This window comes from Dryobates pubescens, chromosome 27 (genome assembly GCF_014839835.1).
Source record: "Dryobates pubescens isolate bDryPub1 chromosome 27, bDryPub1.pri, whole genome shotgun sequence".
Classification (NCBI taxonomy): Eukaryota; Metazoa; Chordata; class Aves; order Piciformes; family Picidae; genus Dryobates; species Dryobates pubescens.
In genome coordinates this window covers 8,401,100-8,426,457 of record NC_071638.1, presented here as the reverse complement: position 1 = coordinate 8,426,457, position 25,358 = coordinate 8,401,100, and the positions used below count along the sequence as shown (strand labels likewise).

General features: G+C 55.7%; 1 protein-coding gene across 2 annotated transcripts; it reads left to right on the top strand.

Moving 5' to 3' along the window:
- Positions 1-21,198, top strand: DENND6B (DENN domain containing 6B). 2 transcript variants are annotated; one of them, XM_054173862.1, is made up of 20 exons: positions 1-189; positions 1,644-1,682; positions 1,769-1,811; positions 2,958-3,070; positions 3,942-4,022; positions 5,242-5,347; positions 6,699-6,778; positions 7,007-7,069; positions 8,737-8,792; positions 9,588-9,710; positions 11,681-11,776; positions 11,881-11,975; positions 13,101-13,166; positions 13,692-13,756; positions 14,920-15,009; positions 16,239-16,292; positions 17,327-17,436; positions 18,780-18,882; positions 19,508-19,582; positions 20,461-21,198. In XM_054173862.1, the coding sequence occupies exons 1-20, from the start codon at positions 28-30 to the stop codon at positions 20,581-20,583; spliced, it is 1,743 nt and encodes a 580-aa protein (XP_054029837.1). In that variant the 5' UTR covers positions 1-27; the 3' UTR covers positions 20,584-21,198. The 2 variants fall into 2 exon arrangements, with proteins under 2 accessions (XP_054029837.1, XP_054029838.1); XM_054173863.1 differs by lacking the exon at positions 9,588-9,710.
- The last annotated feature ends 4,160 nt before the right edge of the window (positions 21,199-25,358 follow it).

Sequence of the window (25,358 nt, the reverse complement as noted above, 5' to 3'; positions counted from 1 at the left end):
CCCGGGCCGGGCGGAGCGGGCGCTGCCATGGACGCCCTGTGCCGGGCCGAGCCCCGGCCCCGCCGCCCGCAGGCTGCGGCCGCCGCTGCTGCCGCTTCCTCCTCCCTGCTGCCCTGGGCACGCTTCTCCGCCTGGCTGGACTGTGTCTGCGTGGTCACTTTCGACCTGGAGCTGGGACAGGCTATGGAGGTACGGGAAGAGCCGGGGGGAGTGCGGCGTCTCAGCTGACAGCGTCCGTGGGGCAGGTCTGGGGCAGCGCCGGGGAGCGGTGCGGGGAGCTCGGCCTGGGCTGTGGGGGGCGGCCCTGCGCCTGGGGAGGGCCTGGAGGTGTGGGGCGGGCCTGGGCTGTGTATGGGGCGGGCCTGGGTCTGGGTAGGGCCTGGAGGTGTGGGGCGGGCCTGGGCTGTGGGGGGCGGCTCTGCGCCTGGGGAGGGCCTGGAGGTGTGGGGCGGGCCTGGGCTGTGTATGGGGCGGGCCTGGGTCTGGGTAGGGCCTGGAGGTGTGGGGCGGGCCTGGGCTGTGTATGGGGCGGGCCTGGGTCTGGGTAGGGCCTGGAGGTGTGGGGCGGGCCTGGGCTGTGTGGGACGGACCTGGGGCGTGTGGGACGGGCCTGGGTACAGTGGACACCTTCCACTACAGCAGGTTGAGCAAAGCTTGATCCAGCCTGCCCTTGAGCGCCTCTGGGGAGGGGCCATCCACAACCTCTCAGGGCAGCCTGCTCCAGGCCTCCAGCACCCTCACACCAAACAAGTTGCTCCTGATGGAACCTCCTGGGTTCCAGCTAGTGCCCCTTGGCCTGTCCCTGGGCACCACTGACAGGAGTCTGGCCCCAGCCTCTTGCCCCTACCCTTTCCCTGTTAATGAGTGTTGGGAAGCTGTCTCAGGCTGCTCTTCTGCAGGCTCTCAGCCCCAGGGCTCTCAGCCTTTGCTCCTCACACAGCTGCTCCAGGCCCTTCAGCATCTTCCCAGCCTCCACTGGACTCTCCAGTAGCTCCCAGTCTCTCTGGAATTGGGGAGCCCAGTTCTCCAAGTGTGGCCTCAATAGAACAGAGTAGAGGGGCAGGAGATCTTCCCTTGCCCTGCTGGCCCCACAGCAGACTCTTTGCCTTCTTGGCCACAAGGTCACATTGCTGGCTCATGGGCATTCCCAGCATTCCCAAGTCCTTCTCCATGGAGCTGCTTCCTAACCTGGACTGGGGCAGGGGCTTTTGCTTGCTTTAGAGAAAAGAGCTGTTTGCACATGAAGAGTCTGTCAGGAGAAGTCAGCAGCAGGGTGGTGGGGCTGTTTCTTCACCCAGTTCCCACCTCTGATGCTAAGATCTCAGTGAACCATGATCCTTGTGGTCTGTCTCTGTGAGAATCAATACAGAGTCTGTGGCAGGTTCAGTGCAGGGGCTGCTGGTGAGCAGGCTTTTGATGGTGTCTTCTTGTGGGACATGGGATTTGGGGGGAAAGAAACCACTTTTGGCATGGAAGCAATGGTTCTAGATGGGTGGCATGGTGGAACAGAATCCCAGAACTGTCAGGGTTGGAAGGGACCTCAAGGCTCATCCAGTTCCAACTCCCTGCCATGGTCAGGGACACCTCACACTGGATCAGGTTGCTCAGAAGGGTTAACTTCCTGCCTTCTGTCTGTTTTGCAGCTGGTGTACCCCTATGACTTCAGGCTGACAGAGAAGGAGGTAAGAATTACTCACCTTCCTGCTTTTAAAGACTTGGAGCAGCAAGGATGGAGGTCTCCTCACTCTGCCTCTTTTGTTTCTTGCAGAAGACCAGTATCTGCTACTTGTCCTTCCCAGACTCCTACTCAGGTAGGTGGCATCTGCTGGCCATGCCTGCAGCCTGCAAGCTGCTTCCTTGGCCTGATGAAGGAGTGGATCATCACCTCCACAGCAACAGGGCCTGCTGGGCTGTGTCTTCTACAGCTATGAACAGCAAGGAGCACCCAGCCCTTAGGTCTGAACAAATCTTCTCCTCTGGATTCTCCTAGGGTAGAGAATCTGTGACCTTGAGTCAGAGAACCACAGAATCCTTGTGGTTGGAAAAGGCCTTGATCATAAAGTCTAACCCTTAGCCCAGCACTGCTAGAGCACCAGTAAACCATGTCCCTCAGGACTACATCTATGCTTCTTCTGGTTTTGTTCTTAGCTTTTGGGATTTCCTTTCTGCTGTTCCTCTCCATTCTTGGTTTTGGAGTCCCTGGTAAATGGAAATTTGCTGAGTGACCTGGGGTTGTTGAAGGCCAACAGCATCCTGACTTGGATCAGCAAGAGTGTGGCCAGCAGAACCAGGGCAGGGACTGTACCCCTGGACTGGGCATTACTCAAACCCTGGGGTCAGTTTTTGGCCCCTCATTCCAAGAAGGACATTGTGAGGCTGCAGCAGGTTCAGAGAAGGGCAACAGAGCTGGGGAAGGGTCTGGAGAAGAAAGAGAAGGGTCTGGAGAACTTGTGAGGAGCAGCTGAGGGAGCTGGGGTTGTTAGGCCTGGAGAAAAGGAGGCTGAGGGGAGACCTGGCTCTCTACAGCTCCCTGAAAGGACCTTGGAGCGGGGTGGGGGTTGTTCCCTGGGAGAAGAGACCAAGGGACAGGACAAGAGGAACTTGTCCTGTTGCCCCAGGGGAGGTTGAGGTTGACCATGAGGAACAATTTCTGCCCCTTGAGGCTTGTCCAGGCCTAGCCCAGTCTACCCAGGGCAGTGTTGGAGTCCTCATCTCTGGAGGGGTGTCAAAGCCGTGTAGATGTGGTGCTGAGGGCCATGGGTTGGTGGTGCCCTGGCAGTGCTGGGGTTAGGCTTGGACTCCATGACCCTGGAGGTCTCTTCCAACCCAAAGCATTCCACGATTCTCTCGTTGTGAGCCAGCATTCCTTTTGGTGTCACCATGTGAGAGGTCACCAATTCCCATCTTTCTCTTCCCTGCAACCTCTTCCTGAGCAGTTCTGATCTTCTGTGTCCCAGGTGGCCTGGGGGATACTCAGTTTAGCTTCCGCCTTCGGCAGTCTGGGGGCCAGAGGACCACGCACTACGAGGATGATGGAGAGTACAACAGAGAAGCACCTCTGACACTGCAGGTCAGTGGCAATTCTGGGCAACCCTTGTGCCTACAACCTACAAACCAGTGTTAGAGTCACAGAATCATGGAACTGTGTAGGTTGGAGAAGACCTTGAAGATCATCCAGTCCAAGTATTCTCTAGCTCTTCTGAGGCTGGTGCTACCTCATGGCCCTCAGTACCACATCTCCACAGCTCTGAAACTCTTCCAGGGATGGGGATTCAACCACCTCCCTGGGCAGCCTGTTCCAGTCTCTGAGAACCCTTTCAGTGAAGAAGTTTCTTCTAATCTCCAACCTAAACCTCCCCTGGGGCAACTTGAGGCCATTTCCTCTTGTCCTGTTCACTGGGAGAGGAAACCAACCTTCACATGGCTCCAGCCTCCTTTCAGGGAGTTGTAGAGAGCCAGAAGGCCTCCCCTCAGCCATCATTTCTCCAGGCTTAACAACCCCAGGTCCCTGAGCTGCTCCTCACATGCTCCACTTAGGCCTCCTCTGGACCTCCTCTCAGGTCCATGTCTCTCCTGTGTTGAGGACTCCAGGCAGATTTAGGTTGGATATCAGGAGGAAGTTCTGAACAATGAGGGTGGTGAGACCCTGGAACAGGTTGTCCAGGGTTGTGGTGAAGGCCTCATCCCTAGAGACATTCAAGGTCAGGCTTGATGGAGCCCTGAGCAACCTGCTGTGGTTGGAGATGTCCCTGCTGACTGCAGGAGGGTTGGACAAAATGCCTTGGAGGGTGCCTCCCAACCTGGCACATTCTGTAAGGCATTGATAGGTTGTCTCCTGGCAGGGTGAGGTTTGATGCTTGCCCAGTGGCTGGAGGGGCTTGGGGGGATGATGGGTTTGGGGTGATGCATTTCTCCATGACAGTGTTGTTGGTCTCTTGCAGAGGGAGTCAGCTCATTACTTTGGTTATGTGTACTTCAGGCAGGTCAAGGACAGCTCGATGAAGAGAGGTTATTTTCAGAAGGTGAGTCCTGAAACCAGATCCCCTGGCTCCTTCTTAGCTTCTCCTGAGCTTTAGAAAGGCACCATCCAGAGCTGGAAACCAGCACCACTTCCTGCATGACACCCACAGGCCTTCTGCAGGAAACACCAAAGGTCTTGGAGAAGAGGGAACGAGTGGAGAGTGTCACTGCAAACCAACCTGGATGGGGTTGCTGCAGTGTCTTCATCACATGGGCAGTGACCTGCTGCTGTCTGCATCACGATGTCCTCACTCCATGTGTGTCACAGGCAGCAGGAGGATGAACTTTGTTCCTCCAGCTCAAACTGGGTTAAACCTCAACCCTGCTTAATGGCTGGAATTTGTCTTCTTCCCAACCATGAGATCATCTCATGGTTTAGTGGCCATGGTGGTGTTGGGTTGATGGTTGGCAGTTATGGCCTCATGGTTTGGTGACCATGGTGGTGTTGGGTTGATAGTTGGACTGGATGACCTCATGGTTTAGTGGCCATGATGGTGTTGAGTTGATGGTTGGACTTGATGCCCTCATGGTTTAGTGGCCATGGTGGTGTTGGGTTGATGGTTGGACTGGATGCCCTCATGGTTTGATGGCCATGGTGGTGTTGGGTTGATGGTTGGACTGGATGCCCTCATGGTTTGATGGCCATGGTGGGGTTGGGTTGATGGTTGGACTGGATGCCCTCATGGTTTGATGGCCATGGTGGGGTTGGGTTGATGGTTGGACTGGATGCCCTCATGATGGTGTTGGGTTGATGGTTGGACTGGATGCCCTCATGATGGTGATGGGTTGATGATTGGACTGGATGCCCTCATGATGGTGATGGGTTGATGATTGGACTGGATGCCCTCATGATGGTGTTGGCTTGAGGGTTGGACTGGATGCCCTCATGATGGTGTTGGCTTGAGGGTTGGACTGGATGCCCTCATGATGGTGTTGGGTTGATGGTTGGACTGGATGCCCTCATGATGGTGTTGGGTTGATGGTTGGACTGGATGCCCTCATGATGGTGTTGGGTTGATGGTTGGACTGGATGCCCTCATGGTGGTGTTGGGTTGATGGTTGGACTGGATGCCCTCACGGTTTAGTGGGCAACAATCCCAGCGGTATAAGAAGAGCTTCTCTGGAGGTTTTCTCTGGTTTTGCTGCTGGTGTGAGGTGCTGCAGTGCTAGAAATGATGATGTCAGGATGTCTGTGACTCCTCAGTGTCCCTTGTTTTGCAGTCTCTGGTGCTGGTGTCACGACTTCCATACGTCAACTTGTTCCAGTCCCTGCTGCAGCTGATTGCCCCGGAGTACTTTGACAAGCTGGAGCCATGCCTGGAGGCAGGTGAGGGGCTCAGGCCTAAGGAGGAGAGGGTTGGCATCTTGAAACCTCAAACTGAAATCAGGAAGTTCTTGAAAGGCATCTGGGATGTTCCAGATTCATTGGGTCTGGAAGAAAACCCAGCAGGGAAGAACTTTCTTCCAAGGGTCTGGCTGGCCAAGAGGAGAAATGGCTGCAGAGGATGAGTGGTTGGGAAGGGTCTGGCAACCATAGGAGGTGAAGCTGTCAGTTCTGCATACAACCATTCAATCATTTAGCTTGGGGAAGACCTTCGAGGTCATGGAGTCCAACCATCAAGCTAGCACTGCCAAGTCACCACCATGGCATGGAAACCCCTCCAGGGATGAGGACTCCAACACTCCAACACACTGCCCTGGGCAGCCTGGACCAGGCTTGGACAACCCTCAAGGGGCAGAATTTTTTCCTTACAGCCAACCTCAACCTCTCATGGGGCAACCTAAGGCCATTTCCTCTTCTCCTATCGCTTTTTCCTTGGGAAACCAACCCCCACCTGGCTCCAAGCTTCCTTGTAGAGAGCTGTAGAGAGCCAGAAGGTCTCCCCTCAGCCTCCTTTTCTCCAGGCCCAGCAACCCCACCTCTCTCAGCTGCTCCTCACAAGTTCTCCAAACCCTCCCCCAGTTCTGTTTCCCATCTCTGGACCTGCCCCAGCCTCTCAATGTCCTTCCTGGAGCGAGAGGCCCAAAACTGCCCCCAGGATTCCAGGTGTGGCCTCAGCAGTGCCCAGTGCAGGGGGACAATCCCTGCCCTGCTCCTGCTGGCCACACCGTTGCTGATCCAGGCCAGGCTGCTGGTGGCCTTCTTGGCCACCTGGGCACATGTTGGCTTATCTTCAGCTGCTGTTGACCAGCATCCCAGGTCCTACAATGTACCTCCAGTGTGAGATACAAGCTGCTAGTGCCAAGCACACATCTCTCTGCAGGTCTTCATTGCACTACTCAACTTTGCCATGATACATGAGCAGGGCTGAGCTGCTGTACCTCTTCTGGAACTGATGGTGCAGGTCCAAGTCCTGCTGTCTGACCTAACCTTGTAAAATTATCATAGAATCATAGAATCATTTGGGTTGGGAAAGCCTTCTAAGATCCTCCAGTCCAACCATCAACCCAACCCCCCCATGGCCATCAAACCCTGTCCCCAAGTGCCATGGCCACACTTTTCTTGAACGCCTCCAGGGCTGGGACTCCACCACCACTTCCACATCTGTTCTTCAAGCCTGTGCTTGTGTGCAGCCAGCAGTGAGTGACAATCCCACTGGGTGGGCCTCACAGAGCAGCTCAGGTCACCTTCTTGACCTTCAAGTGAGACTTCTGTTCCTTGCCCTGTGTCCCTGCAGTGTGCAACGAGATCGATCAGTGGCCACCTCCTGTGCCAGGACACACCTTGAACCTGCCAGTGATGGGAGTTGTCATTCAGGTACCTTGTTGCTGGTGGTCTGCTCTCAGCACCATCCCTTTGCTTCTGGATCTTCAAGTTGTTCTTTCCTCCAGACCCTTTCCCTTTTAATCCCAACTGTTATCTGAGGAGGCTTCCTCAGGTGGATGGTTGAAGATGGGGATGAGCAATGGGGAAGGTGGATGGGGAAGAAAGCCAAGTGCTGACTGTGCTCACTGATGCTGAGTCCATCTCCCTCTTCTTATCTAGGTGAGGATCCCATCAAGGGTGGACAAACCAGGATCAAGCCCAGTGAAGCAGTGCAACCAAGAGGTGAGGTGAAGCATGGAGTGACAAAAGCAATGAGGAGCAGAATCTAGGCTGCTAGGGCAGGAAGGTGGAGAAGAACTGAAATGTCTTCAGCCTTACCCTCTTGGAAATCACTTGATTATTAATAATTACTAATTAATTGTGGTTTAAGCTCCTCATTGGGCTCAGACTACAGGTGAACCTTGCCTTGCTAAGGGGGAGTGGACTTCATCTCCAGAAGTCCCTTCCAGCCTCCAACGATGGAGGTAGATCTCCTGGTTCAGGTGGAGGTAGATCTCCTGGCTCAGGTGTAGACCTGGTTCAGGTGGAAGTAGATCTCCTGGTTCAGGTGGAGGTAGATCTCCTGGTTCAGGTGTAGATCTGGTTCAGGTGGAGGTAGATCTGATTCAGATAGAGGCAGATCTCCTGGTTCAGATGTAGATCTCCTGGTTCTGTTTTAGATCTCTTGGTTCAGTTTTAGGTGTCCTGGTTCAAGTGGAGGTAGATCTCCTGGCTCAGTTTTTGATCTCCTGGCTCAGGTGGAGATAGATCTGGCTCAGGTGTAGATCTGGTTCAGGTGGAAGTGGATCTCCTGGTTCAGGTAGAGGTAGATTTCCTGGTTCAGTTTTAGCTCTCTTGGTTCAGTTTTAGATCTCTTGGTTCAGTTTTAGGTGTCCTGGTTCAAGTGGAGGTAGATCTCCTGGCTCAGGTGGAGTGGATCTCCTGGCTCAGGTGTAGATCTGGTTCAGGTGGAAGTGGATCTCCTGGTTCAGGTAGAGGTAGATTTCCTGGTTCAGTTTTAGCTCTCTTGGTTCAGTTTTAGGTGTCCTGGTTCAAGTGGAGGTAGATCTCCTGGCTCAGTTTTAGATCTCCTGGCTCAGGTGGAGGTAGACCTCCTAGCTCAGGTGTAGATCTGGTTCAGGTGGAAGGTGGATTTCCTGGTTCAGTTTTAGATCTCTTGGTTCAGTTTAGATCTGGTTCAGGTGGAAGTAAATCTCCAGATTCAGTTGTAGATCTCTTGGCTCAGGTAGAGGTGGATCTCCTGGCTCAGGTGTAGATCTGGCTCAGGTGGAGGTAGACCTCCTAGCTCAGGTGTAGATCTGGTTCAGGTAGAAGGTGGATTTCCTGGTTCAGTTTTAGATCCCCTGGCTCAGGTGGAGGTAGATCTTCCCTTAGTTTGCTGTGCTGTGCAGCATCTTTTCTGCTTTCATTCAGCTTTGATGTGGTTCTTTTTAATTTGACACCTCCCCCCCCCCCCCAGCCTTTTTTCTCTCTTTTGAGCAACTTTTGGTATCCACCTTACCAACCTTCAGCATCTCTGTGTCTTAAGCTCTGCCTTGCACCAGAAGCAGCCCTAGATAACAAAGCAGCAGACACCTGAACCTTTCACATGATGAGAGGAAGGAATTTGAGGCTGTCTTCTAGCAAGGGACATCCATGTGGGCCTTGAATGCTCCACCCAGATCTGTTCCTGGCTCCTACCTCCTTGCTCTCTTCCTTTTTGTGCTTAGAGGGAGCTGCTTTGTGGTGGAGGTGGTCACTGTAGGTGGCATCTCAGCCAGGATGCTTCTGTTGACCAACAGTGTTGGTTTTGCTTCACAGAACCACAGAATGGTTGGGCTCAGAAGGGACCTTCTGGAGATCATCTGAGTCCAGTGTTTGATTATTTTGTTTCTTTCTTCCTCCTTTAGAATCTGTTGCCAGCCCCAATGGTTCTCCCCAGTATTCATGAACTAGATCTCTTCAGGTGAGAGCCACCATGCCTACAACCTTCTCCTTCCCATCACCAAATGAGGAATCAGAAATTGCTATGCCCTGCTCTGTTGAGATCCTCCTACAGTCCTCAGCACAGCACAGACAGGGACCTGCTGGAGCAGGGCCAGAGGAGGCCACAGCCATGCTGGAAGCCCTCTGCTGTGGGACCAGGCTGGGAGAGTTGGGGTTGTTCAGCCTGGAGAAGAGAGGGCTCCAGGGAGACCTTCTGGTGGCCTTGCAGTGCTGAGCTGAAAGCTGGGGACAGAGTTCTGAGCAGGGCTGCTGTGCCAGGAGCAGGGGTGAGGGTTTGGCACTCAGAGAGGGAGCTGCAGAGTGGAGAGAAGGGAGAAATGTTTGCCCCTGAGGGTGGTGAGAGCCTGGCCCAGGCTGCCCAGAGAGCTGGGAGCTGCCCCATGCCTGGCAGCATCCCAGGGGAGGTTGTTTGGGGCTGTGAGCAGCCTGCTGTGGTTGGGGATGTGCCTGCTGCCTGCAGGGGGTTGGACTGGAGGAGCTTAGAAGGACCCTTCAACCCAAGCTATCCATGATTCCATGATCTTCTTGGTTGAAAAGGTTGTTTTATGTTGCTTAAAGGACTTCTTTTAGACATATTTGAAATGGTTGAGGAGCAGCATGTGGAAGACACCTGACATTCTGTGGTGGGACACTAGAAACCAATCCTAGATCTCCATTTCCCCCCCTGAAGCTCACCAGGGTTGGTTTATGTGCAGTAGCAGTGCCTGTGCTTGCCCAGACTGCATCTCACCTCAGTCCTGCCCTCCCCTCACAGGTGTTTCCAGCCAGTCCTCATCCACATCCAGATGTTGTGGGAGCTGATGTTGCTGGGAGAGCCAATGGTGGTGATGGCACCATCCCCTACAGTGTCTTCAGAAATGGTTCTGGCACTCACCAGGTAATGTCCTCAAATTCCGAGATGCAGGGAGCTAGACTAAGAAATTCACACAGGATCCTCAGTCCCAGCATGCTGGGGTGGGAAGGGACCTCTGGAGCTCATCCAGTCCAGCCCCTCCTGCTCCAGCAGGCCACCCACAGCAGCTTGCCCAGGGGCACAATGGCCAGGGTCACAATGGTGGTTGGAAGCTCACCAGGGAAGGAGACTCCACAACCTCTCAGGGCAGCCTGCTCCAGGCCTCCAGCACCCTCACACCAAACAAGTTGCTCCTGATGGAACCTCCTGGCTTCCACTTGCTGGCCCTTGGCCCTTGTGCTGTCCCTGGGCACCACTGAGCAGAGCCTGGCCCCAGCCTCTTGCCCCCCACAGCTCCTTCAGCTCCTGCTGAGCATTGATCCCTCTGGAGCTGCTCTTCTGCAGGCTTAGCCCCAGGGCTCTCAGCCTTTGCTCCTCACAGAGCTGCTCCAGGCCCCTCAGCATCTTCCCAGCCTCCCCTGGACTCTCTCCAGTAGCTCCCAGTCTCTCTGGAACTGGGGAGCCCAGCACTGGCCCCAGGGCTCCAACTGTGATCTCCCTAGTAGAAGGGCAGGAGAACCTCCCTTGCCCTGCTGGCCACACTCTCCTCCATGCCCCCTCAGCAGACTCTTGGCCTTCTTGGCCATGAGGGCACATTGCTGGCTCATGGGCAACTTGTGGTCCCCCAGCACGGCCAGCTCCTTTGCCTTGGAGCTGCTTCCCAGCAGGTCACCCCTCACTTGCACTGGTGCAGGAGGTTGTTCCTCCCCAGGGGCAGCACCCTGCACTTGCCCTGGCTGAACTTCATGAGGTTCCTCTCCCCCAGCTCTCCAGCCTGTTCAGCTCATGTGGGTGGCAGCCATTCACCCCAGTTCTGCTGGGTCCATCCTGGTGGGTTTAGTTTGTTGATGAAACATAGAATCCCAAAATGGGTTGGGTTGGAAGGGACTTTAAAGATCATCCAGTTCCACCCTCCCATCACCAAGGGCAAGGGCATCTCCCAGTGGACCAACCTGGCCTTGAGTATGTGGGCCAGGCAGTGTAGCAGGAGAGCCTTGCTCAGGTTCCACCAGTGGCAGAGCAAAGTGAACCTCCCATGGTGGGAGAGCTGCTGGCTCACAGCCCTGAGGAACTTTATCTCCTCAGGTATGAACTCAGCTTTAGGTAAAACAGCCTGGAACTCCTCTCAGGTGTTAGCCCTGGTAGGACAGAGCCCTGCTAGAGGACATGGAATGGAATGGAATGGAATGGAATGGAATGGAATGGAATGGAATGGGATAGGATAGGATAGGATAGAATAGAATAGAATAGAATAGAATAGAATAGAATAGAATAGAATAGAATAGAATAGAATAGAATAGAATAGAATTAACCAGGTTGGAAAAGACCTTTGAGATCATTGAGTCCAACCTATCACCCAACACCATCTGATCAACTAAACCATGGCACCAAGGGCCTCATCCAGGCTCTTCCTAAACCCCTCCAGTGATGGTGACTCCACCACTCCCTGGGCAGCACATCCAATGGCCAATCTCTCTGTCTGGGAAGAATTTCTTCCTAACCTCCAGCCTAAACCTCCCCTGGCACAGCTTGAGACTGTGTCCTCTTGTTCTGGTGCTGCTTGCCTGGGAGAACAGACCAACCTCTGCCTGTCTACAACCTCCCCTCAGGTAGTTGTAGAGAGCAATGAGGTCTCCCCTGAGCCTCCTCTTCTCCAGGCTAAACAACCCCAGCTCCCTCAGCCTCTCCTCACAGGGCTGTGCTCAAGGCCTCTCCCCAGCCTCATTGCCCTTCTCTGGCCCCGTTCAGATGTCTCAATGTCCTTCTTAAACTGAGGGGCCCAGAACTGGACACAGGACTCAAGGTGTGGCCTAACCAGTGCTGAGTACAGGGCAGAATGCCTTCCCTGCTGCTCCTCCATGAGGGTTGTGACTCCTCTTCTGCCTGCTTTGCAGCTGCCTTGCTCCCCTGCGGTACTGCTGTGACTACCGCCCCTACTTCACCATCCACGACAGCGAGTTCAAGGAGTACACCACCAGGACCCAAGCTCCGTAAGTCCCTACCAGAGCCTTGCTGGCCACCATCTGGCTGAGGCAAACCCTCAGGCTGACCTTCTCCTGCTTGGTTCCCCCCTCTCCCCCATCTATCTTTCTAGGCCAAACATAGTTGTGGGAGTCACAAACCCTTTCTTCATCAAAACTCTCCAGCACTGGCCACACATCCTTCGGGTTGGGGAGCTCAAAATGTCAGGTAAGGGTGGAGCCAAAGTCCTCTTGTGTTGGTAGAGTGTAGCAGAGGTTCAGAGTGTTGTGGGTTGTTTGTTGTTCAGAGGGTTGTGGGTTTGCCCATCAGCGTTCCTGGGGGGAGCTGAGAAGCCAAAGGGAAGTCCAGGCTCTGGCCCAGTTGGTGTGCAGGATGAGCACAAAGAGAAGTGAAGAGCAGCTGTTGAGAGGACAGCTTGGTCTGTTTAAGTTCTGAGTGTGAAGAGGAGAAAGAAAGCTTCCTGGGTGGGAAAGTGCAGAGTGGAGAGAGTGGTGGAAGGAGAAACTCTGACTGTCAGCTATGAAGCCAAGAAAGCCTCATTAGGGGGAGGAATGGTTCTCTGCAGAGCCTTCTTCCCACAGAACCACAGCATGGTGAGGTGGGAAGGGACCTCTGGAGCTCAGCCAGTCCAAACCCCCTGCTCCACCAGGGGCACCCACAGCAGCTTGCCCAGGGGCACAATGGCCAGGGGGGGTTGGAAGCTCTCCACAGGAGGAGACTCCACAACCTCTCAGGGCAGCCTGCTCCAGGCCTCCAGCACCCTCACACCAAACAAGCTGCTACTGATGGAACCTCCTGGCTTCCCCTTGGTGGCCCTTGGCCCTTGTGCTGTCCCTGGGCACCACTAGGCAGAGCCTGGCCCCAGCCTTTTGTTCCCCACAGGTCCTTTAGCTCTTGCTGAGCATTGCTCAGATGCTCTCAGGGGCTGCTCTTCTGCAGGCTCTCAGCCCCAGGGCTCTCAGCCTTTGCTCCTCACAGAGCTGCTCCAGGCCCCTCAGCATCTTCCCAGCCTCCCCTGGACTCTCTCCAGCAGCTCCCAGTCTCTCTGAACTGTGGATCCCAGCACTGGCCCCAGCTCTCCAGCAGTGGCCTCACCATGGCAGAGCAGAGGGGCAGGAGAACCTCCCTTGCCCTGCTGGCCACACTTTCCTTCATGCCCCTCAAGCACTTTCTTGTTCCACAGTTCAACAGAGAAGCTTTGTGTGAGGGTGGAGCTCAGGGAGGATCCTGTTTGAGCTGTTCAGGTGTAGAAGCTGAATGTCCTCAGGGCCAAAGCCTGAGCTCTGAGGGTGGATTCAGAGCCTGAACTCCTCATTTGATGTCTGTCCACAGGAGACCTGCCCAAACAAGTCAAGGTGAAGAAGCTGGCTAAACTAAAGACTCTGGACACCAAACCAGGTGAGTCCTTGATTTCATTTTCTTTAGCCCACATGGAGGATTTGGCATCTCAACAGGTGGAGGTTTTGGGGTCACCATCTCACACTTGGTCTGCTAGCCAGTGGTGACACTCCTCATCTAGTCCACAACAACCACATCTCTGTCCTGAAGTAGAAGAAGCCACCAGTCAATGAACTGAACAAAGTGGGAGAGCAGCTTCTCATTTTCTGTGCTGGTTTTGATGTCCTGTTGGATTTTAGAGGAGATAGAACTCTAAGGAAGTGGATTGCCTAGACACAGCTGCCTCTTTACCAGCTGCTCACCTCAGGCCTAGCCAGAAGTGAGTTATCTCACCACAAGAAGGCTCTTGAGATGGTTCAGAGTCCTTTCAGTCCTGCTGGGAGCACTGGCTGCACCCAGGTTTGTGGTGGGAACCTCAGCTCCTAGCCCTGGAGCTCCTCTAGATCCACAGACAAAGATTTGTTGCTAAAATTGGAGGTTTTTCCCTCTGGGTTTTCTGATTTGTTTGCTTGATTTTCACTCCAGGAATCTACACTGCTTACAAAACCTTCCTTCACAAAGACAAGACCCTGATCAAGAGACTACTCAAGGTGAGCAGCTTCCACCTGTCCTACAGCTTCTGTCTCATCACTGGGGGAACTGGGCCAACCCCTGGGGGTAAGCAGGAAAAACTCTGCAGAAGCAGCAGGCTTGCCACAGCTGGCATCACACAATCCTTTGGCTTGGAAGAGCTCTTTCAAACCACCAAGCCCAACCCTTACCCAGCACTGCCAGGGCACCACCAGACCATGGCACTCAGCACAACAGCTCCATGGCTTTGAAAGCCCTCCAGGGATGGGGACTCCCAACACTGCCCTGGGCAGCCTGGGCCAGGCCTTCAGCAAAGTAACTTTTCCTAATGTCCAACCACCCTTGGGTCAGGCTCTTCTCCCAAGGAACAAAGGACAGGACAAGAGGAGCTAGCCTCAAGTTGCCCCAGGAGAGGTTGAGGTTGGCCATGAGGAACAATTTCTGCCCCTTGAGGCTTGTCCAGGCCTGGCCCAGGCTGCCCAGGGCAGTGGTGGAGTCCCCATCCCTGGAGGGGTTTTGGAGCTGTGGAGCTGTGGTGCTGAGGGCCACAGGTTGGTGGTGTCCTGGCAGTGCTGGGGTAAGGGTTGGACTCCATGAGCTTGAAGGTCTTCAACCAAAACCATTCTGTGATTCCATGATTCTGTGATCCCCACCTGGCTCCAGCCTCCTTTCAGGGAGTTGTAGAGAGCCAGAAAGTCTCCCCTCAGCCTCCTGTTCACAGAACAATTTAGGCTGGAGAAGACCTTTAAGCTCTTCAAGTCCAACCTCTCTCTTAACTCTGCCGAGGATGGTGCTAAACCATGGCCCTCAGCACCACATCTCCAAGACTCTGAAACTCCTCCAGGGATGGAGACTCAGCCACCTCCCTAGGAAATCTCTTTCAGTGTTGGAGAACCCTTCCTGTGAAGAAGTTTCTTCTGATGCCCAGCCTAAAGCACTGTCCACTTGATGTTCTGGATGAAGTGTGGGTGCTGATGCCCACCCAAGTGAGGACAAGCCCTGCCAAAGAGAGGCTGAGAAACCAGATTCCATGCAGTGACAAGCCAGCTCTGCAGGGGGAAACCTTCATTTTGGGGGCTACCATTTCCAGACTGCTGTGGGCTGGTGGCTCCTAGCTGCAGGCTTTGCAAGCCCCCATGTCTGCACGATGGAGGAACAGTACCGTTGTGACTTCTGCTTCCAGGGCATCCAGAGGAAGCGGCCCTCTGAAGTGCAGAGTGCCCTCCTGCGGCGACACCTGCTGGAGCTCACCCAGAGCTTCATCATCCCGCTGGTGAGCTCCCCAGGGGCGTGTCACAGGGCTGGGAAGGGGAGGGGATGGTTGAACAGGAGGTGCTTGAGGGACAAGGTGGAGCTTGTCCTCTTTTATTCACTTCTGTCTCAGCATCTCTAATAGCTTCAGGACGTGGCAGCTCCCTGGAGGTGTTTGACTGCAGGGAGAACTCGGTGTCTCCTGCATGCCAGTGGCAGCAATCAGCATACAGCTCTGTGGTTGGACATGCAGCAGAACATGTGCAGAGACTGAAGGTTGAGCGTTTGCTGCAGTGTAGGAAGAGGCCTTCCCTGTTTGCTTACAATCCCCCAATCCCAGCACGCTGGGGTGGGAAGGACCTCTGGAGCTCAGCCAGTCCAACCCGCTGCTCCACCAGGAGCACCCACAGCAGCTTGCCCAGGGGCACAATGGCCAGGGGGGGTTGGAAGCTCTCCACAGGAGACTCCACAACCTCTCAGGGCAGCCTGCTCCAGGCCTCCAGCACCCTCACACCAAACAAGCTGCTCCTGATGGAACCTCCTGGCTTCCACTTGCTGGCCCTTGGCCCTTGTGCTATCCCTGGGCACCACTGAGCAGAGCCTGGCCCCAGCCTCTTGCCCCCCACAGCTCCTTCAGCTCCTGCTGAGCATTGATGCCTCAGGGGCTGCTCTTCTGCAGGCTCTCAGCCCCAGGGCTCTCAGCCTTTGCTCCTCACAGAGCTGCTTCAGGCCCCTCAGCATCTTCCCAGCCTCCCCTGGACTCTCTCCAGTAGCTCCCAGTCTCTCTGAACTGGGGAGCCCAGCACTGGCCCCAGCTCTCCAGCAGTGGCTTCACCATGGCAGAGCAGAGGGAAAGGTTTCTTTCAAGCCCATCTCTGTCTCCTCTCCAGTCCCACTAGCAAGCTGCTGATGCTTTTTTGGTGACCATCCAATTGGCCAAGATTGGCTCCTGCACTTTCTTTGCTCCTTCATCTCAGGAGGTAGAAGGTGGGAGGACAGAAGATCTTAGATTCTGGTCCCTCCTGCCAGCTTCTCATCACCTGACCTTTTCTCCCATGCCCACTTGGGATTCCTGCAGCATTGTGACCTTAGCTCCTGGTGGGAGACAAGGTGGAACACAAGGTGGAAGGGTTGGGCTCACGTAGAAGGAGACCAGAGAGTAGGAGGCCGTTGTGAGTGACCCTAGGAGAGGTTCTCCAGTTGTTGGTGGCTTCCAAAATGATTCTAATCTGGGGGATTGTCTCTTCCCAGGAGCACTACATTGCAAGTCTGATGCCTCTGCAGAGGGCCATCACTCCATGGAAGGTATGAGCCATCTTGCTTTTGACCCTGGGGACTGGGAATGGTTCTGCCATCTGCTGCTCACCCTCTGTGTGACCTTCCCTGCTTGAAGGAAGGGAATTTGACTCCTTGGAACAAATCCCCACCACAATCATGGGCCAGATACTTCCTACTCTGTAGTGAGCTCAGCTGCTGTCAACCTCAATTGAGCTTTGCTAGCAGGGCTGCTGGAGGTGCTTCATTCTACCTGCTGCAGCCTCTTCCAGTGCAGTGATAGACCTTACTGCCCCCCAACCCCAGCATGGTGGGGTGGGAAGGGAGCTCTGGAGCTCAGCCAGTCCAACCCCCTGCTCCACCAGGGGCACCCACAGCAGCTTGCCCAGGGGCACAATGGCCAGGGGGGGTTGGAAGCTCTCCACAGAAGGAGACTCCACAACCTCTCAGGGCAGCCTGCTCCAGGCCTCCAGCACCCTCACACCAAACAAGCTGCTCCTGATGGAACCTCCTGGCTTCCACTTGGTGGCCCTTGGCCCTTGTGCTGTCCCTGGGCACCACTGAGCAGAGCCTGGCCCCAGCCTCTTGCCCCCCACAGCTCCTTCAGCTCCTGCTGAGCATTGATGCCTCTGGGGCTGCTCTTCTGCAGGCTCTCAGCCCCAGGGCTCTCAGCCTTTGCTCCTCACAGAGCTGCTCCAGGCCCCTCAGCATCTTCCCAGCCTCCCCTGGACTCTCTCCAGCAGCTCCCAGTCTCTCTGAACTGAGGAGCCCAGCACTGGCCCCAGCTCTCCATCATGGCCTCTCCATGGCAGAGCAGAGGGGGAGCAGATCCTCCCTTGCCCTGCTGGCCACACTCTCCTCCATGCCCCCAGAGTGGACTCTTGGCCTTCTTGGCCACGAGGTCACATTGCTGGCTCCTGGTGAGCTCCTTGTCCACCAGCACTGCCAGCTCCTTCTCCATGGAGCTGCTCCCCAACAGGTCACCCCTCACCTGGACTTGTTCTGAGGTACAGCACCCCAACAGTCCCTTCTGGGTGTCCTCTAACACGGTCTGTGTTGTGCAGAACCCCCCGCAGATCCGTCCTTTCCGTCAGGAGGACTTTATGAAGACCCTTGAACATGCTGGGCCCCAGCTGACCTGTGTCCTCAAGGGGGACTGGTTAGGCCTCTACAGGTAAGACTTCAGTGCTTCCTTTGCCTCCTGCCCTTACCAGCTGCTCCAGGCTGTGCTGAACAGCAAACCCTCGAGTGGAACTGGGGATGAACAGGGCACCTTCAGGACAGAGAGTCACCTAAGAAGTTCTTCCCTGTGCCTTAGTGGCCCCTGAGTTCTGGAGGAGAGATGGAAAGCACCAAGTCTGTGGGCCTCAGCTCCATGCTTTTGAATTTTTCTTTATTAAAAAGCTTTACTGAAAACTTTTGAAAGCTTTAAATACCAGAGATGGGATTGCTTGGGTTGGGTTGGGTTGGAGAAGGCCTTGAAGCTCATGGAGTCCAACTATCAGCCCAGCACTGCCAGGGCACCACCGACCCATGGCCCTCAGCACCACAGCTCCAGGGCTATGAAACCCCTCCAGGGATGGGGACTCCATCACTGCCCTGGGCAGCCTGGGCCAGGCCTGGACAAGCCTCAAGGGGCAGAAATTGTTCCTCATGGCCAACCTCAACCTCTCTTGGGGCAACTTGAGGCCATTTCCTCTTCTATCATTTATTCCTCAGGAGAAGAGTCCAACCCCCACCTGGCTCCAGCCTCCTTGCAGGGAGCTGTAGAGAGCCAGAAGGTCTCCCCTCAGCCTCCTCCTCTCCAGGCCCAACCACCCCAGCTCCCTCAGCTGCTCCTCACAAGTTGTCCAGACCCTTCTCCTTCTTCTCCAGAGCCTTCCACAGCTCTCTTGCCTTTCCCTGGCCCTGCTCCAGCTCTTCCTTGTCCTTTTGGGAGTGAGGGGCCCAAAACTGAGCCCAGGATTCCAGGTGTGGCCTCAGCAGTGCCCAGTGCAGGGGGACCATCCCTGCCCTGCTCCTGCTGGCCACACTGCTGATACTCCCATCAGGAAGACATGTTGGATTTGATCTTTGAGGTCTCTTCCAACCTTGGTGATACTGTGATACTGTGAAAGGAGAGGAACCAAGCAGAGGACCAGGAATGGCCTCCCATGGTGAGCTGTCTCAGTGACTCCAAAGGAGAACCAGGTCAAAATAAGGCTCCAGAAGGTCAAAGGGCAGCCCAGGACTCCTCAGATTGACTGGTGCCAAGGGAGGTGTGGCACTGGTGGGGTTGTCCCTCTCCTTGGTGACAATGTGCTGAAGCTCTCAGCTCTGTCGTGTCCCTGCCTGACAGAAGAGAAGCCTCTGGGGTAGAAAAGATCAGAGCAGTGTGGTAGCTCACGAGGTATCACTCAGAGTCTGTGTGCCATGGAGGCAACCTGCTTCTCTGGGTGCTTCTGTGGCCCCTCCTCAGTGTCCCCTCCTCAGTGTCTCCTCCTCAGTGTCCCCTCCTCAGTGTCCCTCTCTCTGCAGGCGTTTCTTCAGGTCTCCCAACTTCGAGGGCTGGTACCGCCAGCGGCACAAGGAGATGACCCAGAAGCTGGAGGCCCTTCACTTGGAAGCCATCTGTGAAGCAGTGAGTTCCAGCTGCAGGGGTTACTAACCAACATCAGGTGGCATCTGGGAGATGAGGATGTGGCCACCTTGGGCATCTGTTGATGCATCTTGGGTTTGGGAATCACCACGTGGCCCTCCTGTCAGCCCACACACAGGAGTAATATCACACAAGGGGGATGAGAGCATGCAGAGTTCGGGTCCTCCACGTTGTCTGCCAGCCCAGGTCCTGCTCTAGTTGCTTCTATCAACCCTTGTTTTGTTCATCAGGTCCATCCCAAGCCAACAGACTGCAGGCATCACCTCATGGCTTCCTTCATTCCTGGTGCAATCTCTTACACTGGGGTAGGCCCAGGAGCTCTGGTGTCCAACCCAGATGCATCTCCAGCTCTCCTGTCCCTCACACTACCTATGTGTTGCTCCATCTTGACTTCATTCTTCCCTTGCAGGCCAAAGCTTGATGCTGTCATGGGCAGAAAAGTGGGGAGAGCTTTGTCCTGCTCACTGAGGCTTAAGTGCCATGAGCAGAGTTGTGGAAGAGGAGGAGAAACATCCTCCTCCTCCTCCTATTTATTTTGAGGAGATCTCTTGGAGAGAAGCTTCTGTAAAGGAGAAATGGCCCTGAGCAAGCTCTTCTCTCTCTTTAGAACATTGTGGCCTGGATGAAGGACAAGTCTGAGGTGGAGATTGTAGACCTGGTGCTAAAACTTCGTGAGAAGCTGGTGAGTTCTCCTCCTTTCTTCCTGCCCTTGTCCCTTTCTGGCTGTGCCTCTGTGGCAGGGAGGGACCAGGGGCAGGGATCACACCTCTTGCACAGACTACTTGGGTTCTTCTTGATCTGGACACCTGGCTGCCCATGGGTCAGTCATGAAACTTGAGAGTTTGTGTGGAAAAGGATTCAAAGTTCTGACTCTTCATCTCCTAGAGGTTCAGGGGACAGTTTCCTGTCTCTTGTCTCTCGTCTCTCACTAAAGAGTGTGTGCCCAGGTGGTCAAGAAAGTCACCAGCATCCTGGCTTGGTGACACACCTGGAATCCTGGGGTCAGTTTTGGACCTCTCACTCCAAGAAAGACATTGAGAGGCTAGGGCAGGTCCAGAGAAGGGCAACAGAGCTGGGGAAGGGTCTGGAGAACTTGTGAGGAGCAGCTGAGGGAGCTGGGGGTGTTGAGCCTGAAGAAAAGGAGGCTGAGGGGAGACCTTCTGGCTCCCTACAGCTCCCTGCAGGGAGCTTGGAGTGAGGTGGGGGTTGGTCTCTTCTCCCAAAGAACAAGTGATAGGACAAGAGGAACTGGCCTCAGGTTGGCCCAGGGGAGGTTGAGGTTGGCCATGAGGAACAATTTCTGCCCCTTGAGGGTTGTTAGGGCCTTTCCCAGGCTGCCCAGGGCAGTGGTGGAGTCCCCATCCCTGGAGGGGTTTCCAAGCTGTGGAGCTGTGGTGCTGAGGGCCGTGTGGTGCCCTGGCAGTGCTGGGCTGATGGTTGGACTCCATGATCCTAAAGGTCTTCTCCAACCCAACCCATGCCATGATTCTCTGAAGGACAAAGCAGAAGAGGACCTCTGAAGCTGCTCTCAAGCTGCTGTCTCTCCTGTGTCTGCTGTAGGTGAGAGCCAGGTGCCAGCACCTCCCTGTGAAGGAGGAGACCCTGCAGCGCATTGGCCTCTACATCGAGACCATCATCGGCTCCTTGCCCGAGGATCTCCAGGCTGTGCTGCACCATCACTGAGCTTGGGGAAGGGACTCTGCTGAAGAAGGAAGGACCCAAGCTGCAGTTGAGTTTGGAAAGGAAACTTCTTGCCTGATCCAGACCTTGCTCCCAACTTGGGGATGATCCTGAGCACGTGAACGCGTGGGTCGGAGGTGTAGAAGAAAGGGAGAACCATGGCCACTGCCCAGTCCTGCTCTGAGGGCCTGGATTAGGGGACCCTAAAGGAGAAACTCTTCTTTGGGTGGTTGTTCCTAGGTCAGAAGGTGACCACCAGGCTTCCAGCAGCGTGGCACAGGCTCTGCTAAACACATCTTGCCCATCTGTGCTCCTCCAGCTCTAGTGCTTGGGCTCTCAACATTTCAGTGCCACCATCCTGCCCAGAAGCAGCAGGAACAGCCCTGGAGTGGGAAGTTGTTTTTAGGACAACCCCTGGTGATCATCAGAGAGATTCTAGGTTCCCACCTAATGACCATGTGAAGAAGTCATCACTGCCCCTTCAGCAGCCTGACTCTGCTTCAGCTGTGATGGGACTGGGAGGAGAAGCTGCTGGACTTGGAATGTTGAGCTTTTTCTCCAAGACAGAGGAAGGGGTTGGTGCCACTGCAAGGAAGAAGCTTTCCAGAGGTCATGGCGTGGTGCACCAGCCCCTCCTGGAGCTCCACAGAGAGGAGCTGGCCTACAGGATGGTAGGGGTTGGAAAGAACCTCTGGAGATCCAGTCCAACCCCGCTCCCAAGGCAGGCTCACCTAAAGGTCTCCAGAGATGAAGGCTCCAAGAAGAATCACCTTGCTGTGCTCCAATGAGGTGCAAGTGAGCTGGAGCTCCACCTTGGGCCATGAGACACCTCAGGTCCCCCTCTTACTGACAAAAACACATTGGAGGACCTGGTTTGGGCAGCTTGGGTCATCTGCACCAAGGTGAAGAGCTCAGAGGGGTCCTGCTGTGAGGTCCCTGAGGTGCAACTTCTCCAGCTCTCACCACAGCTTCCAGCTTGGTCATTCTGCTGCTCTTCAGCTATGGCAAAGAGAGAGATGTGTGTCTGCTTCTGGGCTCAGGGTAGGGAAGAGCTGAGGTTCTGCTGCCAGCCTTGGAGCTCCTGTCTTCCCACTTGGAAGTGGACTGGAACTCTGCCTTGGATCTGCTGTGACCCCAGGGTTGTTTGCTGCTGCTCTAACTTTGTATCACCACCTCCCAGTCTGACCAGCTTGCCTGAAGAGAGGTTTTGAGGGTGGCTTTGGTAGCCTGATGGAGTGCTGCTCTGGCAGAAGACCTGGGATTTTACCTCTGCACTTGGCATTTCATCCAAGACATTCCCAAAGCTTCCCAGACCTCATGGGATGGAAGCTGTGCTGCTTCTCAGGCCCTCCCTGTGGTTTCCTTCACATGGACAATGCAGGAAGAGCAGGAAGGGGCTGGGTTTCCCCACTGCTTTTCCAACCTGGAAGGGAGGTGGTGTGGCCACAGCTGCCTGGAGTAAGGACTTGTGGCCATGGCTCCTGAGGGCAACCCTTCCTGGCCAGTGTATATTGTGTACATAGAGCTGGTGAGGACCTCCATGCAGGAGCTCTGCTGTCACCCTGGTGGGCAGGAGAACTGGTGGAGAGGAGGGAAAAAGAGGAATTACACAAGTCATTGAATCCAGGATGGCTCTTTGGTGGGTTCATGGCCTCACAGCAGGCTGTGGGTGGGAAGAGACCTTCAAGAGCAGCTGGGCTTGAGGATCTCCAATGTCTCTTCCCAATCTCCAGGGTTCTGTCATTCTGAGATCATCAAGAGGGTCTATCAGGGAGGGGATCTGGCTGCCCAAGCAGCTGGTTTCAAGGCTTCTGACTGTGGGATCCTTCAATCCCCAGCATGGGTGGGTGGGAAGGGACCTCTGGAGCTCATCCAGTCCAGCACCCCTGCTCCAGGTCCAAGCTGAAGCCACTCCAGGTCTCTCAGCTGCTCCTCCCAAGTTCTCCAGACCCTTCTCCTTCTTCTCCAGACCTTTCCCCAGCTCTGTTGCTGTTCTCTGCCCCCTCAAGGTCCAGCCTTGGCCAGGAACCTTCCCCCAGGGCAGGAAGGAGGTAGCTCACCACCTCCTGCTGTTATTTATCTAAGAGCAGCAAAGCCCAGGAGATCCACAACCACAACCACAACCACAACACCTTTATTTGGAAGCAGCTTCTCCCAGGCCCTGCAGGGTTGCTGTCTGGCAGAAATCATGCCCCTGCCCCAAGAGCAATGAACCCATCAAGCACCACCACCTTCCCTGGGGTTGCCATTGCTGGGTTCCACTTGCTGGAAGCTCTAGAGCTTGCCACCAGCCTCCTCCAACAGCACCTGAATGCTTGGGGGCCCCCAGAGTCCTGCTGCTGCCACCAGCCAAGTTGTTCATGGTGCAGAACAGGAGCATCCTTCATGCAGTGAGCTCCTGTCCCACCTCCCATGGTCCACCTCCTGCCCAGCCACTGCTCACGGTGCAGTTTGCACGGTGGGATCTTGGGTGGCCTCCAGCAGTGAGGGCCTATGGCTGGGCTTCCCACTGGGACACAGCCACCACAGCCTGCCCAGCGCTCCTCAACCCACTCCAGGCATGAGGGACCCAAGTCCAGAGAGGCCCCAGCCTGGAGGAGCTGGGGTTGAGGTGGCAGCTTAGGGAGCAGCCCCCAGGGAGTCGTCGTAGAAAGCCTGGAGGCCGCGGTGGAGGGGCAGGGACCCTCCCTGCCCCATGGCCTCCCGACGGAAGTTCTGCCTCAGCCAACCATAGACCAAGCTGTGCAGGAAGCCCTGGAGGGAGGTGCTCAAAGCCTGTGAGAGAGACAGCACAGAGGAGAGTGTGGCCTTCTCCTGCCCCAGGGTCACCTGCAAGCCCCGGCGGCCTCTCCAAGCTGCGGAGGAGCCCCTGGGTGAGCACAGCTCCGCTGGGATCCCTCACTCCAAGGACACTGAGGGGCTGGAGCAGGTCCAGAGAGGGGCAGCAAAGCTGGGGAAGGGTCTGGAGAACCTGTGAGGGGCAGCTGAAGGAGCTGGAGCCTGGAGAGGAGGACACCAAGGAGAGACCTTCTGGTGCTCTACAGCTCCCTGGAAGGAGCTTGGAGGCAGGTAGGGGGTTGGTCTCCTCCAAGTGATGGGATGAGAGGAAATGGTCCCAGGCTGCCCCAGGTGGCCATGAGGAACAATTCCTTGCTCTTGAGGGTTGTCCAGGCCTGTCCTGGGCTGCCCAGGGCAGTGTTGGAGTCCCCCATCCCTGGAGGGGTTTCAGAGCTGTGGAGCTGTGGTGCTGAGGGCCCTGGAGGTGCTGGGTGAAGGATTGGACTCCATGATACTAAAGGTCCTCCCCAGCCTCAGTGACTCCATGACTGCAGTGCACAGAGTGACCCAGGAGGTGACTTCCCTCTTGATGTGGCCACCTAAAGGCAAGAGCTGAGGAGCAGGACACCAACCACCAAAGCAGGTGGCAGAGCCAGGCTGGGCCCAGGGCTGCCACCAGCAACCTGAGACCTTGGCTCTGAGTCCATCCCAGGTGGCACCTGGTTGGGTGTCACCATCAGGGGCTGGCAGCACCTAAAGGGGTCTCACAGCCCCACCACCCCAGGAGGTCTCCACCATGACCACCCACATTCTGATGGGGACAAACATCTGGGCTCTGGAGCCTAGCAGATGGAGTTTACTCACTGTAGCAACGTGGAGGGCAAAGACTGAGGTGGGTTTGATGCTGGTGAAGGAGAGGAGGGTGAGGAGGAAGGCTGTGGATGGAAGACAAAAGGACACTCTTTGGTCTCCTTCTCTGAGCATGCCTCATCTGGAGTCCTCCAAATGGCAAACGTCCTTCCCCTCTCCTAGCCTATTTCCCATGGCACAGGGGTCTGCCTAGGACAACCATGAGGTCCTTCCCTCCCTCCCCAGACCTTGAGTACCTCAGGGTCTGACTCCCCCGGGTTTCTGAGAGGCTGAAAGCACAAAAGGGCCCCCAAAGGGATGAGCTGCTGCTAAGGAGCAGGTCCAGCAGCCATGATCCACCTCAGGCAGTGCTGCTGGAAGGACTGCTCACTACAAGCAGGGTTGAAGTAGAATCATAGAAGTGGGCTGGACCTTCCTGCCCTGGGGGAAGGGTCCTGGCCAAGGCCTTGCCAACTCCAAGAAGGACAGGGAGGTGCTAGAGCAGATCCAGAGAAGGGCAACAAAGCTGGGGAAGGGCCTAGGACAGAAGAAGGGTCTGGAGAACTTACGAGGAGCAGCTGAGGGAGCTGGGGTGGTTGGGCCTGGAGAACAGGAGGTGGAGAGGAGACCACTGAGGGCCATCCCCACCTGCAGCTCACCTGGTGCCCAGCAGAGCAGGAAAACCAGCTGGAAGCAGCGGGAGGCCTTGGTGACGCCGTCCCCAGAGCCCGAGGGCAGCAGCGGGGCTGCGGCGTTCCGCTGGCACCACAGCTTCACCCTGCGGTAGAGCAGCTGGGCAGCAGGGGGGGCATCGGCTGGCCAGCCCTGCTGCTGCCCTCTGCTCGCCCTCTGCTGTGCCCTGGGCTCACCGTGCAGCAGCTCGGCACCAGCAGCAGGTACAGCAAGAAGACGATCTTCCACTCCAGGCCAGCGTCCTCCCTGCCAAGGTACTGAGAAGGGGAAGGGCCATCAGGGGCCGTGGGCCTGCCCTGCCCCAGGGGGCTGCTCCTGCTGGGGCAGGGCTGAGCCATGACAAGCTCCATGCTGTGGGAGAAGTCCTCTCCACCAGCAGAGACTCATGGAACCACAGAACGGTTTTGGTGGGAAAAGACCTGGAAAGGTCATCCAGTCCCTAACTGCCGAGGCTGGTG